This window comes from Mus caroli, unplaced genomic scaffold (assembly GCF_978045245.1).
Source record: "Mus caroli unplaced genomic scaffold, Mus_caroli_1 scaffold_2, whole genome shotgun sequence".
Taxonomy (NCBI): domain Eukaryota; kingdom Metazoa; phylum Chordata; class Mammalia; order Rodentia; family Muridae; genus Mus; species Mus caroli.
This window is the reverse complement of record NW_028227257.1, coordinates 107,102,947-107,126,364: the sequence shown is the minus strand read 5'-3', so window position 1 is coordinate 107,126,364 and position 23,418 is coordinate 107,102,947. Positions and strand designations below refer to the sequence as shown.

Genomic DNA, 23,418 nt, shown 5'->3' with positions numbered 1-23,418 from the left:
CTTTAACTTTCTGCTGAATTGTTCTGCTTGGCCTCAATCGAACGCTAGCAATCTGTGCTGATCTTCTGGCTCCTTCTTATTCTCTGCTTCGTTCTGTCTTCACCTGTGTCTAGCTTGGTCTCTCTCTCTGCACAGCTCTCCCAGTAAACCTGACTCCCACTTTCCTTTTCTTTCTGTGTCCCACTCTCTTAAGTAGCCTCCCTTTTCTCTCTCTCCTTGAGATAGTTGGGCATATCCTATTCTATAAGTTCTTTCTCTGATTCATCACTTTGTCAGCCACTCAATTAGACATCATTTCTACAAATCAACTTTACCTTCATTGTTTGGGACTAAAGGTATGTGCTAAGGGCACGTCTGTATTCCAGCCAGAGGGATTAAAGGTGTGTGCTAAGGCTGAGCCATACCACAACTAGAAATAGCTTTTTTTTTTTTCAGTAAATAACAGAATCTTGGGGCTCACAATGTGATTCAGTATCCTGCAACATGTATATGTGTGTGTTGTGTATCCTTGTATTTGTGCACGTTTAAGTGTATTGTATGTGGGGTATGTGTATGTACACATACATGTGGAGACCTAAAGTAGACAGTGGGTGACCTTGATTTCTTCCCACTTTATTTATTGAGGCAGGGTCTCTTATTGAACCTGGAGCTCACCCAATCGAGCTAGTCTAACAAGCCTAACTAGCCTAACTAGCCTAGCTAGCCTAACTAGCCTAGCTCACCAGATGGCCCCCAGACATCTATCCACCCAGAAGTCCTCAGGCTTGTGAGGTGAGTACTTTATCTACCCAGCCCCCAAGAAGTTTTACTTTTAAACTTGGTTTAATTTTCAAGAATTTAAAAACAGCTATGTGTGACATATGGATACTATATTAATTAGCATAGATTAAGATAATAGAGCTCTGGCTAGGCTGCTTTTTACAATGGTTTTAATTAATTAATTTATTTTTTAGTGGATACACATGTGGGAGTCTTGCCTGCATTTATGTCTGGTGAGCCCCACATGCATGCAGCACCAAAGGCCGGAAGAGGCCGTCAGATCCCTAGGCACTGGAGGTAACAGACGGTTGTGAGCTGCAATGTGGGTGTTGGAAATCAAACCCAGATCCTCTGGAAGAGCAGCCAGTGCTCTTACTGCTGAGCCCTTCCCCTAACCCCCAGAAGTAGCATGCCTCTCCCCCCACCGTGTGTGTGTGTGTGTGTGTGTGTGTGCATATGCACATCATGTGTGCACATGTGTGTGGAGATCTGAGCTCAGTGCTGGTGTTTTCCTCAATTGCTCTCCCTCTTTCCTGGGACAGAGGCTCCTCTGGCTAGGCTTTCTCTCCACTGGCCTGGGGTTACAGGCATGAGCCACTAGTCCAGCTTCCACATGGGTTTTAAAGGCCCAAGGCAAGTTCCTGTGCTTATGTAGAAGGCGCTTAACTGAGCAATCTCTGCAGCTCCCCAGAAGGCCTTTTATCTGTTTTACAGAGAGCTACCATCTAAATGACTATTAGAGAGATGTGTGTGTGTGTGTGTGTGTGTGTGTGTGTGTTACATTTCTATAATCCTAGCACTTGAGAGGCTGAGGCAGCAGAATCAGGTTTGACCATAGGTTAAATAATGAGACTCTATCTCATAGGAGGAAAACACTATTTTTATTAACCTAGTTTATTAAATTAAAACAAAATTAAGCTTTAATTTCAGCTATAGTACCCACAAATAGTCTCTTCCCCTCAGTAGCCAGTACAGCCACTTGCCTCATTAGGAATCAGGGAGCAAACAAGTGAGGTTGGTGAGAGCAAACCCAAGATTTTCAAAGTACACTTTGGGCCTGGAGAGATGGCTCGGCGGCTAGGAGTGCTCAGTGCTCTTCCAGAGGACCCCAGTTCAGTTCTCAGCATCTGTACCATGCAGCTCAGAAGTGCCTGTAGCTCCAGCTCCAGGGGCTTCTGACACCCTCGTCTCACCTCCACAGGCAAGCACACTAATAATAAAAATCAATCTGCTTTAAGAAAATGTGCTTTGGTTTTTATTTAAAGCTTCCCGATTGTTTAATATTTGTCTTCCTAATGCAAATCTGGATTGCCTTAAGTATGAGCAGATACAGAAGAGAAAGATATGCAAAACAAAAAAAACCAATGACATGAATTATGAACATTTCCATACAAATGCGCACTAGACGGCAAGAATCTCCACAGGCGTCAATCAAGTTGTGAAATCTAAAGTGCCTGACAACAGGAAATAAGAGGGTGAGAAACAAGATGAGGTGACAAATAGGTGTGGAAAAATCTAAAGCATTTTTACCACAAATACAAAGTTCCACATATATGAATCAGAGAGAAGTTAATGATGTAGAAATCTTTTCAAATACATGAACTATCTATCAATGGCAGCGTCTGTGTCTGGGCCTTTTCAAGATGGAGGCAATACCTCCTGTCCCAGCACTGGCTGAGGGTATCTGGCCCTTGATTGCTGTGACCAGGCAACCCTCACTGGAGCCTATGGAACAGTACAAAGAGTCAGTGCGTGTGACAGTGCAGGCGGCAGATCCTGGGCAGGAGTAGGGATGAGCCGTCTTAATCCAGCTGGGGCCCATCCAGCCATCTGGGACCTGGGAGCTCAGCAAAGGCTGGGTTCTGCTTCCTGACAGTTGGCAAGCACAGTGTCCTGACAGATAATGTGAAGTTTCTCTGAAAAAAATTTAAAGATCTATCCATAGATCCTGAAATCGTGGTCAGCTTTTCAAGGTAGAAAAGTGGCTTTTCTTCAGAGTTTGTCATTGTCGGCCATTGAGCAAGGCTCATCACAGACATCAAAGGCCACCAAAGTAAGATTTTTCTCTAAGGTTTACTTATTGTTATTTTATGTGCGTGTGTGTTGGGTCTGACGGGTATGCATGTGCACCACGTGTATGCCTGGTGCCCAGGAAGCCAGAAAAGGGAGTCGGATTCCCTGAAACTGGAGTTACAGACTGTTGTGAGAACCTTGCTGTGGGGGCTGGCCACTGAGAAGCCAGCTCTCTGCAAGAACAACGGCTTTCAGTTGCTGAGCCATTTCTCCAGCCCCTGAGGTAGGAATTTTCAAGGAAAAGGAAATCTGAGATTTTGAGAACTGAACTTGCCAAGGCTCACATAGTCATTAAGTGTGGAATATGGTATACCACTCAGTGAACCCCCCTTCCTTCCCCAGGCTATATTTGTGTGATTGTGATGGCGTGCATGTTGAGCACAGTGGTACCACACTTAAAAAATGAACCATCTCAAATACTAATCTCCAAATTTTTATAAATACACACAAAGGTGTTTGTTAGGTTCTTCATATTTTCTTAGTTTTATTTCCTCTCTCAATACAACTAAAACTACCGACACCGTAATATTTGATTATTCATAGTTCATCATTTCTTACTGCAGCATATTCTGTACCTGGGGGATTAGAAGAATAAATATAATGTCAAAAAATAATGACTAGGACTTGAGGTGAAATAAAAATCATAGACTTAATTAAGAGGCAGAAATTTCATTTCATTCTCTTGACAGCGTCATTAGTAATAAGAAGCGGCAGAGCACTAGGGGATGAGAATAAGAGAGCTCTTCTGGAGCCCGTGTTTGTCAGTGCTTTGTGGGAGACGCTAATGGCCGACACGTAGAGAATGTTAATCGCCTACCACAATTCCGCAGCCAACATGTTACAGAGAGATCAGAAGCTGCCTGACAGCAAGGGCAAGGATCACCTATTAGCTCATTAAAATCTAATCTTCAGAATCTGGAATCTATGTCTCTGAACCCTGGGCTGAGTTTACCTCCTTTCTCTGACGATGTTTCGGATGCACAGGTCGCGGTGATAATGCACAAACTGTTGACAGGTCATTTTTATTTCCTCAGAAACCGGGGATTCTCTGTCTGCTGCTGCTTCTTTGTTGTTCCACAGGAATTCAAGCCTGAAAGCCAGAATTTAAGAAGGTGGCTGATCCAAAACCTGTCACCAGAGCTCTGTCATCCACACCGGGATTTCATTGATGGCTGAACCCACAGAGCCCTTGTGGGTTCTAGGCACAGGCACAACTTAGAAACTAGGCAGGATGTCTCAGGCTGTCTCAGAAACTAAAACTGAAACTAAGCCATCCAAGCTAACTTAGGGATTCTATCATTTCCAATATTCGTACCACAGAAACAAATGCCAGGCCTTGTCCTTTCTGTCTGTCCGGCCAGTACAACTGTTGTTGACAATCGATTTGGCCAGCTATGTGAAGCTGGTGACTGGACTGAAGGGCTTTCCTGTTACACTTTCCTTTTGGAAATGATTGTGACTTTTAGCAAACACAGCCGAATAAGATGATGGTGACTATGATGGTGATGAGAGGAAAGGGAAGGACCTCATTAGCACTTCTAGTGTCTGTGCAATTTGCCTCAAGAGCAAACGAAAAGCAAGCACTCTCCCTGCCTCTCTTTCCACCCCTATGTTGAAACTTTTACCTTGTTATTTTTCAGGAAGAAACATTGGGGCTGGTGAGATGGTTCAGTAGGTAAGAGCGATGACTGCTCTTCCAAAGGTCCTGAGTCCAAATCCCAGCAACCACGTGGTGGCTCACAACCACCTGTAATGAAATCTAACACCCTCTTCTGGTGCATCTGAAGACAGCTACAGTGTACTTATTTATAATAATAAATAAATCCTTGGGCTGGAGTGAGCAGAGACTGAGCAAGTGGGCCTACTGGAACAAGCAGAGGTCCTAAATTCAATTCCCAACAACCAGATGAAGATTCACAACTATCTGTACAGCTACAGTGTGTATTCATATACATTAAATAAATAAATAAATAAATCTTTAAAAAAAGAAAGAAATGTTGATTTTAATTTAAAAAAAGTATACAGGAAGCAAACAGAACCTCCAAAGTTGAGAGAACCCTTAAATTTTCTGCCTACTCTTTCTTTGATAGGAAGAGAAAGCCTATTGTCAAAGGGCGAGAAACAATCAGGTGTAGTCTTTAATGGGGGAACACACCACCAACTACTTCCATTTGCAAGTTTCATTTCACTGTATGCAGTTAATAACATGGATAGAAGTCTGTGCCTGTCAGCTCTTGTTAAAATGCAAATTACATTGCTGGATTTATAATACTACTTCCAATATATTCTCTGCAATTATTTGCAACAAATACATGATTTCACAGATAACCTTTGTGAGGTATTTAGTGGTCTCCTAGCAGATATAAAAATACAAAGGTATCAATATTTTAATAGAATGACCTTATCATCTTTAGGTACACAGGCTTATTATTTTGAAACAGAATTTACCTTCTTTTGAAAGGTAGGATGATTAGATGTTTGTCCAGCCCAAAGATTCCAAAGGAAATAAATCCCTGGGGCGGGGGGAGAAAACAGTTATTCTGGCTGAATTCAACAATAAAACCTTAAGACAGAAACTAAGATGCTTAAGTGAGGGAGGAGGCAGCCGACAGTGATCAGAGCAGCCTCTGAAATTCAGCATCCAGGGTAGACACGGGCTCAGTGTCTGTGGGCATCCACGACACCCTGCTTGCTCTCTCTTCCCAGTCACTCTGCCCTAGGAATTAGGATGGTGAGGGAAGCCAGTGCTGATGCTGCACCTTCATGACAGCTCACTGGAGAAAACTGGACTCTCTTAAAGCCTACATGCTCCTGTTTCCCCACTTATGAAAAGAAAATCCCTCTCCCTGTACCTAAGTACTTATTATTTTTCTCTTGAAACTTCATCAATATAATCAGCAAGGGCTGTAATATCTAATTGTGAGACATTTAGTGTTATGTTGTAGATCTAAAAGGTTTCGCCCAAAGACTTATGCCTTGCAAGTGCGGTTCTTCGCACACCGTTACATGAGACTAGCGGGCAGCCCAGCAGTTAGGACGGCCCGCCACTCCTCAGTTCCCAGCCCCCACGTTGAGTAGCTCAAAACTGCTTTTAGCTCCGGTTCCAGGGGATTTGGTACCTCTTTCTGGCCTCTACAGGCAACAGTTCTCAAATACATACCGTACCTTACACACACACACACACACACACACACACACACACGCACACGCACACGCACACGCACACGTGTGTGTGAGGACTTGATTGTCTTTGCCCGTAAACTACAAACTGTCAGAAGGGAATACCTCACTACACCAAGTCTGTACAAGAAAAACGGACTGGAGAGGGAGCTGTGACTTCTCATGCCTTTCAAAAGGCATAAGCTGTGTAGGCGGCGTCTGAAGGGCAGCATTCCAGCCCTAAGTTCTGTTCTTTCGAAGCCCTATGCACTGAGCTCACTTAACTCCTATCCTAGCTTGGCTCAGCCCACTGTGGGCTTTCTGAATGTGAAATGCTAAGGGGGTGGGGGTGGGGGTACTGTGAATTTTCAGCCTCGCATTCTACAGTTGGTAAAGTCAGATCTGAAATAGTATCACACAGTGAGACTGGTATCAGGTGACTCTGGGGTGCCCATGTTTGTCTGTAATAAACTGATTACAGAATGTTTCTTTATACTTTGTTAATTTTCTTCCGATAACAATGTCAAAATGAACAGGAAATATGTTGAGCGGTCAGTGGAAGGCAAAACCATGTGGCAGCATAAACCGACAAGTCTTAACTACGGCAAATATGGCTAAGTATTTAAAGTATTTCAAATTTAATAGGCAGTGATTTCCAATACAGTATTTTTCAAGTTAATATTCTGTTTATGAATGAATGTTCTCTAGTCAAACAATATAGGTTTGAGTTGAGGATTGGTCCCGTGTAGAGCACTGCCATTATCTACAAAACCCCAATTGAAAATTCAATACCCAGCACCTTAAAAAAGAAAGGGATAAGAAAAGCAGGCTGATGAAAAGATAAATTCTACACTTTGCACATTTCCCAATATTAAAATGTTATTTTTCTTTAAATAGCTCCTTTTTGTCCCAGTGCTTGGGATTAACCTAGAGCCTTCTGAATGCTAGGCAGTAAGTATCAATTTTAACAGTAGCATGCCAGGGGAAATGGTCATATCTATTTTGTAAGTGTTTTGGAGTTGATATGAGATAATGGATGTAAAATCCTTAACAATGGTGGGTACCTGGTAGACTCTTGAGGAAAAGCTACTACCCTCTCTGCTAAAATTTATTTACACCTCACACGATTTTTAAAATACTCATTTAAGTTCCTGTGATTCAAAAAACATTCAATGTTAAGTCATGTAAGTGGCCAGACTAGAGGCTCAAGAAGCAAGTTATTTTCCAAAGTGAGTTATTAAGATCATAAGAAGTTTAGGAAGAATTTGAGGACATCTTGTTCCTACTTAAATTATCATTCTTCATCTCAACACCAAAGCAAAACAAAGTATTTGGTATTTCTGGTTGAAACACTCAGTGAACATTCTGATGACTCTAACCAATATAATAATTCATCTCTATGAGAGACAGGCAGCAGCTGTCAGCTGTCATGTGCGTCAGCAGCTGACAGACAAACTAAACCCTTTCAATGGAAAAGAAAACAACGTCTGCACCCCTACCCCCACCCCCCAATCAACTCACCCAAGAAAACAGAGCCCTCTCAATTCTCCGTAAATAAATACCTGGCCAAAGTTAAACACAGCACAGAAAAACTGTAATTCAACATAGAGCCGTCCCGTCTCGTGGTTGAACAGCCACCACAGACAGCTAGAGAGATTCTGCAAAGGGGAGCAAAAAGAGCACTTGAGAATTAAGCATGGGACTCGTCTCTCTCCACCCAGCCCACAGTATAACTTAGCTAGCTAATCATTAGGGGGGAAAAAGACTAAAGGGGAAAAACAGCAAGAGAATGTAGAAGCGCTGTCTTTCAAACAAGAGGTTTCAACCTCTCCTCTTGACAGATGCCATTCAAACAGCGTCTATTCTGATCAGATCTGAAGGGAGAAGACATGCGCCATAATACATAAGCTTACATAATATATCAGGACTGCCGACTAGCCTACACAGGACGGATTTTAAAATTAGTCTGACACAGTGAAAACAATGACATCACTAAGCAGCAGCTCTTGGCAGCATTTCTTGTTTTGTGACTTTTCCTCTTAGATGGCTGTTAAGGGGTGCTGGCTAGCATCATGCTGTGTAATGAGTGTTCGAGTGTAAAGGCCGGAAAGGCTACAGAGGTTTCTAGCCTATTTCCCATCTCTAGAGAAGTCATACTTGAAACATCTTAAGGAATTATGTATGACAACTGATCATTCACAAATGAGGATAACAAATAAAAACCCTTCTACAACTAAAGAAATATACACAATAAAATAAAGTACTGTACTTATACGCTATAAAACTAAAAATCCTTCAGTATTTGATGCTGGCATGAAGACTCTATAAATATGCATTAGCCCTTTGGGAAGGAATCAGTAGAACACTCCTGCGTTATAGAAATACAGACACTGATGAAGGTCTCTCAATTTTGGGACTGTACCAATCAAAAATACAATGTCTAGAGGTGCTTATTAGAGCATTTTGAAAATTATGAACAATTAAAAATAGAGAAATACTTGAATGAATTATGATGTTGCTTTTCTGTGGTTACTGGAAAATATGCTAAAACAATGGCTCCAGGGACTTCAGTCAAGTGACCGTGTTTAACATAGGTGACAAAAAAGCAACACAGAAGCCTGAACAACCATGCAGAGTGTGCTAAAAAATCAGCAGGCAGGGCTGAAGTTAGAGTCAGTAGTTCAGCTTCTGTTTAACATGCGTGACGCCCTGCGTTCAATCTCCAGGATAATAATAATAATAATAATGGAAAAGGAAAATTAGAAGGCATTAGTGTGATAGTTATTTTTCTTATTTTCTCATCAGTGCGAAGATTTTCATAATTAAAATATTTTTAAAAGATTTATGTGCATGAGTGTTTTTCTGTGTGTATGTATGTTTACCATGTGCTTGCCTGGTGCACACAGCGGGCATCAGAGGGCATCAGGTCCCCTAGATGCTGACAATCAAATGTATGTGCTCTGCAAGGGCGACAAGTGCTCTTAACTGCTGAGCCATCTCTCTAGGCCCCCAAAATTTACTTCTAAAAGTTCATTTGCAAAATATCTTTCGGGAGATGATTCAGCTATGTGGCCGCTGTCAGGAGTACGAGGTCTGCATACATCCTGGAAACACTTTGTTTTGACAAACTCCAAGTTCGACAGTACAGAGTAAATGACGGGAGGGGAACAGACCATTGGGGCACTTGGGTAACAGAGGATCCCTTGTCCCCAATCCTATGCCTTAAACATTTGGCTAAACGCTAAAAATGACCTAACCACCATACTTCTACAAAAGCTGCCACGAAGTTTCTCTGAGAGAAGCCAAATCTTAAAGAAATGACCCCAAATAGAAGCAGAAGGAGCACTTACAGCAAAGAGGCCAATGATGAGCAGCAAGCACAACAGGACGTGCCGGGTCAGCTGTGGGTCTCCACTCTGCAGGTACTGTTCTTCTTCCTGGGCGAGAATGCAGCTCTGGGAGTCACAACGGCTCACACAGTGGTCAGCTACGAAACAGTGAGCACAGCTGTAATGATTTCAAACCCAAGATGACTGCCCCACTCGGCTAAGAATCAGGTCCTAGCTGTCAGTGACCCTGGGGAATGCCACCATGGTATGTTGGAGAGTCTCTCATACACAAGCAGAATGTGGTAGTTCCAACCACATATTTAACAAAGGTCTTTGTCTACAAAATTTATGTTATACAATTATGATACATAATTTGGAACACTATATATAGTCTATATATAATTTATATAGTTTTTTTATTTATTTTGTTTATATTATTTATTCACTCTACATCTGAGCACAGCTCTCCTCCCATCCCTTCCCTCATCACTCCTTTCTCTGCCACTCAAAGAAGGTTGATCCCATGGGTACCAACCTGCCCTGGCTCATTAAGTCTCAACAGGGCTAAGCACATCCTCTCCCACTGAGGCCAGACAAGCAGCCCAGTGAGGGCAAGAGAATATACAGTCAAGCAACACAGTCAGAGGTAGTCCCTACTCCAATTATTAGGGGACCCACATGAAGACCAAGCTGCATATCTGCTACATATTTGTAGGGGACCTAGGTCCAATCCACATGGTCTTTGGTTGGTGATTCAGTCTCTGTGAGCACCCATGGGCCCAGGTTAGTTGACTCTGTAGGCCTTCTCATGGTGTCTTTGACCCCTCCAGCTCCCTTAATCCTTCCCCCAACTCTTTCACAAGACTTCCCACGCTCCACCTATTGTCTGGCTGTGGGTCTCTGCATCTGTTTCCATCAGCTGCTAGATAAAGCCTCTCAGAAAACAGTTATGCTAGGCTCCTGTCTGCAAGCATAGCAGAGTATCGTTAATAGTGTCTCAGTAGGGTCTCAAGTTGGGGCAGCCATTGGTTGGCTGGCCCCTCAATCTCTGCTCCATCTTTATCCCTGCAGATCTTGTAGGCAGGGCGAATTTTGGGTCAAAAGCTCTGTGGGTAGATTGGTGTCCCCTTCCCTCCACTGCAAGTCATGCCTGGCTACAGGAGTTGGCCAGTTAAGGCTCTATAGTCCTTGCTGCAACGAGTCTCAGCTAGGGTCACTCCCACAGCCTCCAAGGAGCCTCTCCCATCCCAGGTCTCTCTGGCTTGTCCCAGAGATACCCCCAAACACACACCAATTTCTGTTCTCTCTCCTAGTCCACACAACCCCCACACTCTCTTTACACCTGAACCCCATAAAACTGGATACACTGAATCTAATAGAAAAGAAAGTGGGGATTAGTCATGAACACATTGGTACAAGAGACATCTTCCTGAACAGAATACCAACAGCTCAGGCACTAATATCAACAATTAATAAATGGGACCTCATGAAACTGAAAAGCTTCTGTAAGGCAAAAAAGATACCAGCAATAGGATAAAATAGCTGCCTATATATTGGGAAAAGATCTTTACCAATTCTACATGCAACAGATGGCTAATATCCAAAATATATAAAGAACTCAAGAAATTAGACACCAACAAACCAAATAATCTAACTTTAAAAATGAGGTACAGAGCTAAACAGAGAATTCTCAGCAGAGGAATCTCTTAATGGCTGAGAAACACCTGAAGGAATGTTCAAAGTCCTTCGTCATGAAAGAAATGCAAATCAAAACGACTCTGAGATTCCATCTTAACAGCCTTCCCCCTTCAGAATGGCTACGATCAAAAATTCAAGTGACAGCACATGCTAGCAAGGATGTGGAACAAGGGGAACACTCCTTCATTGCTGGTAGGAGTGTAAACTTGTACAACCACTTTGGAAATCAATCTGGCAATTTCTCAGAAAATTGGGAAAAATTCTACCTCAAGACCCAGCTATACCACTCCTGGGCATATACCATACCACAAGGACACTTGCTCAACTATATTCATAGCAGTTTTATTTGTAATAGAAGCTGGAAACAATCCAATGTCCCTCAGCTAAAGAATAGATAAAGAAAATGTGGCTCATTTACACAATGGAATATTACTCAGCAATTAAAAACAAGGACATCATGAAATTTTCAGGCAAATGGATGGAACTAGAAAATATCCTGAGTCAGGTGGCTCAGACCCACAAGGTCATGCATGGTATGGACACACTTATAAGTGGACATTAGCCATAAAGTATAGGATAACCATGCTACGACCCACAGACCCAAAGAAGCTAATAACAAGGAGGCCACAGGGAAGATGCTTGACTCTAACTCAGAAAGGGAAACAAAATGGACATCAGATGTGGATGGAGACGGGGGACTTGGGTCGGGGAGTCTACATATAAGTTTAAAGGTTAAATTAATAAAGTTTTATCTGTGATAAGTCCACATGAGCCCCCACATACCCTATTATGTCCCATTTTAACATGAAACAAACGGACTATCATTACCTCTTGAATTTTATGAAAGATCTGAGCTAATTAATTACTCCTGGTTCTAGAGAATAAAACTAACAGGCAGTTCAATAGGTTTTGGGAAAACTTCCTGGATTTATCACTTCAATTAACCTTTGTTTTTGTTTTGAAGGTCCGGGGGCTTGAACCTAGGGTTTCATGTTTGTTGGGCCAAGTACTTAACACCGAGCTATACCTTCAGGTATGTGAGTTAAATTATTTGGAAGTGTTATGCATCTATTACAATACTAAGTTTAAGAATTTTATTTTTATATAAGTGTTCTCTCTCTATGACTATGATCTTCTTAAAACTCCCCCCCCCCATCTCACTGGAAACCTGTTCTCAAGCCATGTGCAACAGTGTACAGCTTCAGTAGAAAGCCCTCAGAGTGTCCTTTCTTCCCACACTTAAGAGCTTCCTCATAGTCCCTGGGCACTTACTTTTCTCAAAGGAAGAAGGCATAGGCCCACTAGCACTTGAGTTCGTTACTGGCTCTATTGATGGACAGCGTAATTCACCATTTCCCAAGGAACAAGAACAGCAACCTAGAAAGATGAAATAGAATGTGAATGGAGAGTGCACCCACAACAGAGGCGCACAAGTTCAACGGTGCCAATCCATGGGCAAGCCACTCCTGCTGTCTCTGTGGAAACATTTTCTGTGTGGGAACTCATCCCGGAGTGCAGTGAGCAATTCAGCAGAGTCAGGCAAATGCTCAGCTCCCTTACGTTGTCCGCTCGCTGTATGAGACGGGAAGAACGTTTTTTTGGTTTTTTGTTTTTTTTGTTTTTTTTAATCAACCCTGCTTCCTCTCCACTGCACTTTGGAAACCGAGAATTCAAAACCATTTCCTAAAACACAAGACTCTCATTCATCGCTTTCATAAACACAACAGCTCTGCTGATTACCGTGGAAAAGTCAAACCAACGCTGGCCTAAATGAAAGCCACCTGTGAGTCGGACTCTCCGTCTGCCCGCCCCAGCTGTTGTACGAAAGGCATCCCCCACTTTCTGGACAGTCCTTTCAGTCCTCCGGAAGCTGCATCTGGACCGGGTCGATGAAATCCTCTTCTGGGTCCACCTCAGCAGGCACTTCCCTCAGGCGCCCGTCCTCAGGAGTCTGGCAGATGTGATCCTAACAGTTCTCTGCTTTTTCCAAGCACACAGGGCCGGAGCTCTGGCAGGTTGTTCTCCATAAGTCACCGTGAGACGTGCGCTGTGTGGCTCTAGTTTTTCTGTTTATTATACTTATATGTTTATAGATTTATTTTATACATTTATTTCCTTAGATAACTGCACAAAAATTTTTAGCTGCACAAAAAATTTTTAAAAAGTTTTTACAGTTATATAGCCATAGTGTTTCCTGACATAGATTGCAATATTAATAGAGTAATAATTTTGGTGATTAAACTTTTTAAATGTACATGTTAGAAAAATGAATTATACTTAGGCTTAACCTCTTATTGATAATGTACTTAAGTTCGTCTGTGATATTCTTTTTTTAAAATATTTTTATTACCTATTTTCCTCAATTACATTTCCAATGCTATCCCAAAAGTCCCCCATACCCTCCCCCCCACTTCCCTACCCACCCATTCCTATTTTTTGGCCCTGGAGTTCCCCTGTACTGGGGCATATAACGTTTGCATGTCTACTGGGCCTCTCTTTCCAGTGATGGCCAACTAGGCCATCTTTTGATACATATGCAGCTAGAGTCAAGAGCTCCGGGGTACTGGTTAGTTCATAATGTTGTTCCACCTATAGGGGTGCAGCCCCCTTTAACTCCTTGGGTACTTTCTCTAGCTCCTCCATTGGGAGCCCTGTGATCCATCCACTAGCTGACTGTGAGCATCCACTTCTGTGTTTGCTAGGCCCCAGCCTAGTCTCACAAGGGACAGCTATATCTGGGTCCTTTCAGCAAAATCTTGCTAGTGTATGCAATGGTGTCAGCGTTTGGAAGCTGATTATGGGATGGATCCCTGGATATGGCAGTCTCTAGATGGTCCATCCTTTCGTCACAGCTCCAAACTTTGTCTCTGTAACTCCTTCCATGGGTGTTTTGTTCCCAATTCTAAGGAGGGGCGTCTGTGATATTCTTAAAGACAAAAGTATTTCAAAGTATAAAACTTATTATGTGTAGGCCATTACAAATGTCTTTTTACTTAAGATGATAATGCCACCTCAAGGTTAGAAAGAGAACCACAGAATAACAGAAGAGAAAATAAATTATCTAGCCTAGCTCTTCAGAAACATGAAGGTTTAAATAGTAAAATTACATAAAAAGATGTAAAAATTAAGAAAACACATGAGGCCATTACAATGGCTTATCTATAGAAAATGAGCACACATACACACACAAATAAGCAATATGGCCTCTGTAAAACAAAACAAAACAAAACAAAACTGTTTTACAGTTTTTTTAGTGTGATGGTTTGTGGATGCTCAGCCCAGAGAGTGGCACTATGAGGAGGTGTGGCCCTGTTGGAGTAGGTGTGTCACTGTGGGTGTGGGCTCTAAGACACTCATCCTAGCTACCTGGAAGTCAGTGTTCTGCTAGCAGCCTTCAGATGAAGAAGTAGAACTCTCAGCTCCTCCTGCACCATGCCTGCTTGGATGCTGCCATGTTCCCACTTTGACGATAATGGACTGAACCTCTGAACCTGTAAGCCAGCCCCAATTAAAAGTTGTCCTTTGTAAGACTTGCCTTGGTCATGGTGTCTGTCCACAGCAGTAAAACCCAACTAAGACAATCAATTTTAAAAGGAACATCATCAAGAGGCTTGGAAGAATAACATTCTGATGACATCACCACAGATTATCAGTGAGCCTGGGTTTAAGGGCAATGCAGTAAAGGCAGGAAGGAGAGAGAGGACACAAGGGCCAGTCTGGGGAAAAGCACGAAGAAGTTGGTAGTGTTCACAGGGAGAGAAGGAAGAACCAGACTGAGCCGGAATTATCAGGTACTGGAGGGACTTGAGGGTCTCAACCTGATCCACAGCAGGAGTCTGATGTGGAAGATGCTCGTGAGGAAGGTTGGTTTGGCCATTTCACATCAGCTAGACTGGACCCAGAATGATGGGAGGTGGGGGAAAGGGTCCAGTTAGAAAGGAATTATAAGAATCCAGCAGACATTGGAAATAGAGGCCAGGGTAGACACCGGACCCCATGAAGGAAGAACTACTTGCTCTGAATGACTCTTTCACTTGAGAAGGAAATCAGTGAGGTTTGCTTAGAAATCCTGAGAAACTGAGACAGGAACAGTATGTCTGAAAATTAAAAAATGCTGCCTCTATATTCAAAAGGAGATTCCAGCAATAAACTTAAAAGCCAAGAAGATCTGGAACCAGACCCACATAAGTGGGTTTGCATGAGCGGTTATATTTCCAGTGACTCACAAATACTATCTTAAGAACAGTCTTGATGTGTCTTCAAGCATATATGAATACAGATGTTCACTGCTGCACTACTTCTAACAGAGATGTGTTTCAAGGCAAATTAAATGTCTCTCAGTAAAGAAACAGATTGCTAGCTATCTACCCACGGTGGGTAGGGCTACCCCTGGGCAGGGAGTCCTGGGTGCTGTGAAAAAGCAGGCTGAACAAACCATGAGGAGCAAGCCAGTAAGCAGCGTTCTTCATGGCCTCTGCATCAGCTCCTGCCCTCACTTCCCTGGATAATGAACTATAAACTAGAAGATGAAACACATTCTTTCCTCTCCAGGTTATTTTTGGTCATAATGTTTCCTCACAGCAATGATAACCCTAATTAAGACAAAAATTGGGACCAGGTTCATGGGGTATTGCTGCGACAGACCCTGACATGTTTTGGGGAGGATTGTGAAAGAGTTTTGGAATTTGGGGATGGAAAAGCCTTTCAGTGCTCAGAGATCAGTAGGCTGTTCTGTGGGAACTTAGAAAACAGTTCTGAGAGCAAATGGTTGCTGAGGCCTCCAGATAATGGAGGTCTGGTGTGAGGTACTGATGAAAAGTTTCAGACTAATGGGGCCATTTAATATTTTGAATTAAGAATCTGTAGTTCTGGGCAGCTGGGGCTGAAGAATCAGCTGTGATTAACAAGAGACCAGAACCACTGAGTGAAACCTTTGCTTTCCTGGGACAACTGATGTTGGCCCACTGGGTCTGAGAAATGATCTGCGGTTAAGAAGAGGCCAGAACCACTGAAGTTAAGTCTTCAGGTAAGTGTTTCCTCAGGACCAGCACACAGAAGCTGTGGCCCAGAGGTCATCAAGTCTGGACTTGGCATTCATTCACCAGTGAATGAATGAACATAGTGATGTGTAAGAGTCGTCCAGGTGCTGGTTTTAAAGGCATGAAGGGGTTATGGGGAGCAGCTGAGGTGGCGCTGTGAGAGGCCAGTGAGACCTTTGGTGAATGTGTGGCCTCAGCTGAAGCGGAAGCTCCAAGACTGAAGGGGTCATAGAGAGAAGTTGAGGCTTGGTACTGTATCACTCTTCAGGGTCAGAGTCCATAAAGAGGGCTTGGGAGAGGCTATTGGTAAAAGTGAAACCCCGGTACAGTAGAGACCCTATCATTTTAGAGATGCCAGTACCATGGGATGGCCACTGAGGACAGCAGCTGTGGAATGGAGCTGGCCTGGACCTAGGAGATAAGCTGGGTGTGCTGTGGCAAGCCCTTTGGAGTCCAGAGCGTGAGGCCTGAATGCTTGACATAGCTGGACTTTGGTTTTTCTTTGGTCTAAATGTGACTGTGCCCTGGTTCTCTCCGAGTAACAAAGTATTCAATTTACTTTTAATTTTACAGAAGCTCACACTTAGGAAACTTTGTTATTTTAGAGAGACAATTTTAAAAACATTGATTTTTTTTTTTTTTTTTGAGACAGGGTCTCTCTGTGTAGCCCTGGCTGTCCTGGAACTCACTCTGTAGACCAGGCTGGCCTCGAACTCAGAAATCTGCCTGCCTCTGCCTCCAAGACTGAACTTTTAAAGTATTTTAATTATTAAAGACTGTGGGGGCTTTTATTTGGAATGTTTTATATTGTGGTATTAATACAAATATAAGATCTTGGAAATGGATAATAAAGGAAGAGGCTTTTGCTTTAACAGTGATGTGGTTGTGTGTCAAGGTGACAAGGAGTCAGCCATGCCAGCCAGTTTTGTGTTAACTTGACACCAGCTAGAGATAAGAGAACTTCAGTTGAGAAAATGTTCCCACCAGACTGGCCCATGGGCAAGCCTGTGGATCATTCTTTAGATTGATGATTAAATGTGGGAAGGCCTAGCTCACTGTTGGTGGTGCCATCCCTGGGCTGGTGGCCCCCGGTGCTGTAAAAGCGTAAGTTGAGCAAACCATGAGGAGCAAGCCAGAGAGCAGCACTCTTCCAGCTCCCTGACATCAGCTTCTGCCTTAGGTTCTTGCTGACAGACTATAGCTGTAAAATGAAATACCCAAGCATGTTTTCATTTCAGTAGGGACCCCATTCGGGCTCTGCAGCAATGATTCACCTCTGCCACTCTGGCATGAACACAGCTACAGACAACACATAAGTGAATCGGTGTGACTATGTTCCACAACATTTTAGACAGGAAATTCAAGTTTCATAGAACTTTTAAGAGTCATAAAAAAAAATCTCTTATGTTGATATCAATCTTTTAAAAAAATGTACAAAAACAAAAGAACAAACAAAACAACAACAAAACATTCTTAACTGAGAAATTACACAAAATCGGTTGGTAAGTCTGATTTGGCTTCTGGGCTATAGTCTGTAGATGGACAATTTATATGATTAGTCTTAAGTTTAGGTAAGCCTCTCCTTAAAAATCATTTTATTGATGACACCTGCCTGATAAAATATTGTTAAAGTAGGAAATGAATGTGTTTAGTTTCATAGCAAGGATGTTCCTTCCCTTTTACTTCTAAAATTCTCAGGTCAAAGCTGGAGATATGGCTTCAAGGTAGAATATTTCCTGAGTGTGTGTGAAGTTCGGGGTTCAATCCCCAGCACTGAAAACTAGCATGGAGGCTCATGTCTGTAATCCCAGCACTCAGGAAGCTTAAGCAGGATAACCAACAGTTTGAGGCCAGCCTGGGTTTCATAATAAGACCCTGCTTCAACCAGGCAGCCAGCCAGCCAGCCAGCCTCTCTTGGAAGTCTTAGAATTCAACAAACCATTAATCTCAGCTTAATGAATGAAGTGCTAGAAAAATGAAGCTCTAATAGAAGAATTATTCAAGTTGTTCCCTTGACAAATACCTATACTATTTCGAGCAGTGTAATGACTTTCCATTGAACAAAAACATCTAAGATACATGTGACAGTTTCTGTAAGTTTTAAAATACACGTAAGGGCTCATACTTGTTTCTGGGATAGAACTTGGGAAGAGTTCCGGTCCATTTGTTGGTGCTGGGTTCTCCTCAAACGCAGTGCTTCCAGGCTCTACTGGTTTGTGGTTCTGGGACTGGCCAAAACCTTCGTAGTGACCAGCTTGGGTGGTGCGGTTCATGCACATGAGTGACACCCCAGCTATGAGAATGCTGCAGAACAGGGTGACTGCCGTGGTGATCATCTGTCAGCATCAAAACAAGATGTTAGGCCAGTTTTTAAAAATCTCATTTTAATAATCTTAGTACAGTTTAAGAACACTTTGAGTGGAGAGGCTGGAAAAATGGCTCAGTGGTTAAGAGCACTGGCTATTCTTCCAGAAGACCTGGGTTCAATTCCCAGCACCCACATGTAGCGCATACCTGCTTATAACTCCAGTTCCAGGGGATCTGACACCTTCACACAGATATACATACAGGCAAAACACCAAGTCACATAAAATAAAAATAAATAAGTCATTCAAAGAATTTTAAAATTTTTCGATAGAAAATATTTCTGTATAGGTTTTTTTCTTTTGTTTTGGGTTTTTTGTTGTTGTTGTTTTTTCCAGACAGGGTTTCTCTGTGTAGCCCTGGCTGTCCTGGAACTCACTCTGTAGACCAGGCTGGTCTCGAACTCAGAAATCCGCCTGCCTCTGCCTCCCGAGTGCTGGGATTAAAGGCATGTGCCACCACTGCCCGGCTCATCTGTATAGCTTTAAATACTATAGAACAATGTTTCTTCTAAATGGGTAGTAGTACAGAGGAATGGAGGAACGTGACTTACTTATAAAGAAGTTACAGTTTGCCTTTAATCATACAAGTTTCTTAGATGTCTCATTGTATCGAAAGTAGTTAACAATAAAGTCATTGGTTTCCTTTAAGTCACCAAATGTTTCTTACAGACCCTTTCTTACTTCTAAATGTTGTGTGTAGTTCAACCATACTTCATAAAAATAAATCATTTCAAAAGAGAGTAACATATTTCTCATTTGTTATTACTGCTAAGTTGTTGACTTTTTCCCCTTCAGCAGAGGAAACATGGTTCATAAATGTATCTTAATAAAAATTTGAGGAGCACTTTCCGCTCTTACAGAGGACCCGGAGGAACTGGGCTCCCAGAACCCAAATGACAGCTCAGAACAGCCAGGTTTCAGGGGACTCAACTCCCTCTGCTGGCTTCTACATCTCCAGCACACAAACCATGCACACACATATATTTAGGCAAAACATGAGTACACAAAATAAAACTAAATAAAGCTTAATAAAATAAAATAACCAAGTTGCAAGCATTTAGAAATCTTCAGGTTATAAAATGTTTAGGTCTTGAGGTTACCAAGAGTGATATAAAATCACCAATGTCCTATATATAATTTTTAAATATATTTTCGCTTCGATTTTAATATCAAGGCACACACGCTAAGATGTGACATTCCCAAGAAGAAACTGCCACTGAACGCTTCCCACCTGCTCTTTTCCATAAAAGAAGGCGGAGTCAATGCTGTCTCCGTTGTGTTTTCCAGTTATCAGAAGCACACCCACGAGGAGAGCAGGGATCCTGTAAGCAGGGCCATAGGAAAGAAAGAGTGAGCCAACAGAAGCTGCCTATGGACACCAGGAAGCGGACACCGGGAAGCGGACACCGGGAAGCAGACACCGGAAGCCGCCACTTACCCCCAGCCAGAGATGATGATGATTCCCACCGGAAGCTGAACGCTCTCGCGCTTCTTTAAAAGAAACAAAGAAACTGCTAGAAGGCCTAGAAACAAGAAAACAAGATTATACAAGATGATTACTCTTCCTCTTGGCATGGAAGCTGCAGCACTTTACTCTGTGAGGGACCCTGCATGTCTGGATAACCTGGTGGTGCAGTTCTCATTTGCTTTGGTGACTTTATCGGGCTGGTTTTTTGAGAAGCCTGGCTGACCTGATGCTCTCACTCTACTTCCCAAGTCCTCGAGTTACAAGCGTTCACCACCATGCTTTTAAATTTTCCTCCTTACAAATCAATGTTGTTTGAAGCATTTTTTTTTCCTATTAAAAATCTTTGGTGTTTTCTTTCCTAGAATCGTTTCTTTACTCGAATCTTCGTTTTACTGAAGGATTTCTTTTTAAAAGCCGTAGCGACTTGTGGTTGTCGCTTGTTTCTTGCCACTTGGGTGATTAGAACCCAAGTAGCATTCCAAGTTCAGCTATACAGACATTTCTCAGAGTGATTCCATTTTGTTGGTGCTAAGAATTGTAAATATTTCTTACCCCAGATTGTGTTTTGGAAAATGCCTCAAATGTAGGGCTGATGCTTCATAAAAATATGATACACACTTAATACAACGGTGGCACAAACCTAATACAGACATAAATATTTCAAGTTTGTTTATTGGTTTTGTTTTTGAGATGGGCGTCCTATGTAGCCAAGCTGTCCTTAAACTCTTGATCCTCCTGCCTCAGCCTTCTGGGTGCTGAAGTGACAGTCACGCTCCACCACACCCAGCTTGTTTCAAGTTCTCATATATACGTGTGGCACTTAGTAAGTTCCATAAGGCTACAGAATCTGAGGGCTTCAGGAAGAAGCAACATCTATTTCAAATTAACACTTTAATTTCGTAGGTAAGGAGGGGACAAGGGCTTGACTGAGTTGCACAGCAGGGGGCAGAGTGGTGTAGAGAGCCCACCTTTTGAGAAACATGAGGTAAAGTTCTGAAACTGTCCTGGGTTCATATGACGTACTTTTCAGGATCTGGTAATAATACGTCTATAAGAAAATTTCAGTCTTCAGTGATAGTCACCTCTGTGTCCACCATATAGTTAAGTAGTCCTGTTCTTCAGAACTTAGATTTCGACTTCTAGATTAAGTTTGAGCCAAGTGAAGGCCAACTGATGTTACGGCTTACAGTCCAAAGAAGGCTCTCTAGCTGTCTGAAGAAAGGTAGTGAGGTAACCAGCTCATAACCCTGTATGTGGAAGTAACGGGCACTAACCTTAAACAAACAAACAAACAAAGCAAAGGAAGAGAAAACCAGCCTGGGGAGTTCTGATGTACATTTCACACCTGTGAGCTCCCTTAGGAAATTAAGATCCTTTCTTGTACATAACACTTTCAGTTAGAATTAACATAAATGGGCACTGATCACTAACGTTTTAAACGAGGATTAACATAAGCAGATGCCTAGGTCCTTGTGCAGGGTTTGCGTCTCTGATAGCGATTCTTCCTACTCTGTGAAGAACTGCAGCTGTCAGACGACAGCCTGGCATCCCTCGCTGGGGTTACTGAGAAGATCGGCTTGAGTCCATTCGGCTCTTTGGGCTTGCTTTCGTAATTTACAACATGAAATATTCAAACTGCACCAGCACGAAGGTGGAGAAGATGACCATTCATACATTTAATGTATATTTGAAATTGTTTAATTAGTGCATAAAGTTTGGGGTTCACTGATGTAGGACTTAGCTGAAGTGTTAAAAAAGCAATAGGTTTAAAGGAAGAACAAAGCAGGCAGCTATGCAGGAGGCAGAAATGGTAAAGATAATTTATAAACCAATCTGAAAATGACTGGACATTAGATTTTCAAATACACTGAATGGCTCTATAATTTTGTCTTTTTTTTTTTTTTTTTTTTGGTTGTGAGCCTGGCCTTGAACAAGTGAGCTATAAAACTGTGCTGTATTTATAATAATCTGATGATCACAGGTCACCTTCACTGCACCAGTAAATTCCTAAGTTCTTTAGATAGATCTCAGCATGTATGTTTGAAGGTCTGGGAGGTAGCTGGGGTTTTGTGACAGATGAATCTATTTGTTCTTCTATTACTCTCATTATATATTCCATCTGAATAAATGTAAGTAGACATCAGTTCGGGCCGCCTATATTTGGGATTTACAGTCTCTAGGATCTTTTAACTTGACATCTCATGCCAAGCCTCACGCTATAACAGGAATACTTGCTCAAAGAAGCACAAGCCGTCTTCTGTTGGCTGAGAACCTGTCATGTGGTGATCCCTCCCCACAGCACTGCTTCACATCAAAAGGCTCAGACAGGACACGCTTTTGATCCTTAGGGCATGAAATCAAAGGTCTTCCCCCTGACAGTCACTTCCTGGCCCTTGCTTATTAACCACTGTACAATGTCCCTTCTGGTAGCATTTTACAATTTCAAGTTTGTGGTATGAACACAACATGCAGACAGTGCATTTCACAGACATGCACAGATTGTCTGCTTCTAAATGAAAATCCAGTTTCAAAATCATGTTAACTATTTTGTCATCCTTTCTGGAGCCAATTGAAGAGAGTATTCTTTCTCACTGGGGCCTCTATTTTTACATTAAAACTTTATTTGACTTTATAGGAGTTTGCTTGCATGCATATCTGTGCACCTCATGCATGACTGGTGCCCATGGAGACCAGTAAAGGCCTTTGGATCCCCGGGAACTGGGGTAACAGATGGTGGGAGCCTCCACATGGGTGCTGGGAATCAAACCTAGGTCCTCAGGAGCACTCAGTGCTCTTAACCACTGAGTCATTTCCCCAGCTCTCCACATCCTTTTTCTAACTTACTTTTCTTGTTCTTATATGGCCTCTTTCCCTCTCTTGAACAACTAATAGATTTCCATTCACTGAGTGTCTGCTATATACCAATCGTAAATATCCATACTTCATATCATCCTCAGAATATCTCTGTAATGTGCTGCAAGCCAGTTTTAGAAGAAATGAAACAGGTGACCCAAAGGTAGTTAATTTGTATGAGGCAAAACCATAGTTTGCCATTCCATAGGACCCCAGCAGTGAGCTCTGAGACACATCTCTTCTCTGCCCTTTTCCACCTGGTGTCTTCAAGGGGAAACTAGGCTGACATGGGCCTAAAGCTAATGAGCTGGGCAGAAATAGTGTACTCAGCAGGCAATTCAGCTCTGCAGATATATTGTGTGTGTGTGTGTGTGTGTCTGTGTGTGTCTGTGCTAACAGACTCCAAACTGATCAGTAGATGCTGAGGTCTTTTAGAGGGGGGATGGGACAGACTTTAACAGTCTTTTTATGAGCCAACTTACCTGTCCACAGATAGGTGCTGTACAGGGAGCTGTACAATAAAACAAACACCAAAATTTGTCCAACAAAATTTTTTTCTTTAACAAAATTCCATATCATCATTCCAGCACAAACAATAGTCTAAAGAAAAAAATTATTGAAAGATTTTTATAAGTAGCTAAAAGTAAATCATATGACTTAATACCATAACAGAC

At 42.3% G+C, this 23,418-nt stretch overlaps 1 protein-coding gene across 4 annotated transcripts in view; it reads right to left on the bottom strand.

Annotated features, from left to right (window-relative positions):
• The window catches only part of Gpr155 (G protein-coupled receptor 155), a 44,236-nt gene that overhangs the window by 2,746 nt on the left and 18,072 nt on the right, over positions 1–23,418 (bottom strand). For 3 of the 4 annotated variants that reach the window (XM_021156461.3, XM_029474403.2, XM_029474402.2), the window contains 9 exons: positions 23,227–23,344; positions 19,862–19,946; positions 19,655–19,745; positions 18,183–18,393; positions 12,291–12,395; positions 9,342–9,478; positions 7,554–7,649; positions 5,281–5,345; positions 3,785–3,922 (listed from right to left, as the gene is read on the bottom strand). In XM_021156461.3, coding sequence (XP_021012120.1) covers positions 3,785–3,922; positions 5,281–5,345; positions 7,554–7,649; positions 9,342–9,478; positions 12,291–12,395; positions 18,183–18,393; positions 19,655–19,745; positions 19,862–19,946; positions 23,227–23,344 — 1,046 coding nt within the window. Of the gene's footprint in view, positions 1–3,256; positions 3,408–3,784; positions 3,923–5,280; positions 5,346–7,553; positions 7,650–9,341; positions 9,479–12,290; positions 12,396–18,182; positions 18,394–19,654; positions 19,746–19,861; positions 19,947–23,226; positions 23,345–23,418 lie in introns of those variants that run through there. The other variant, XM_029474404.2, reaches the window with a different exon arrangement.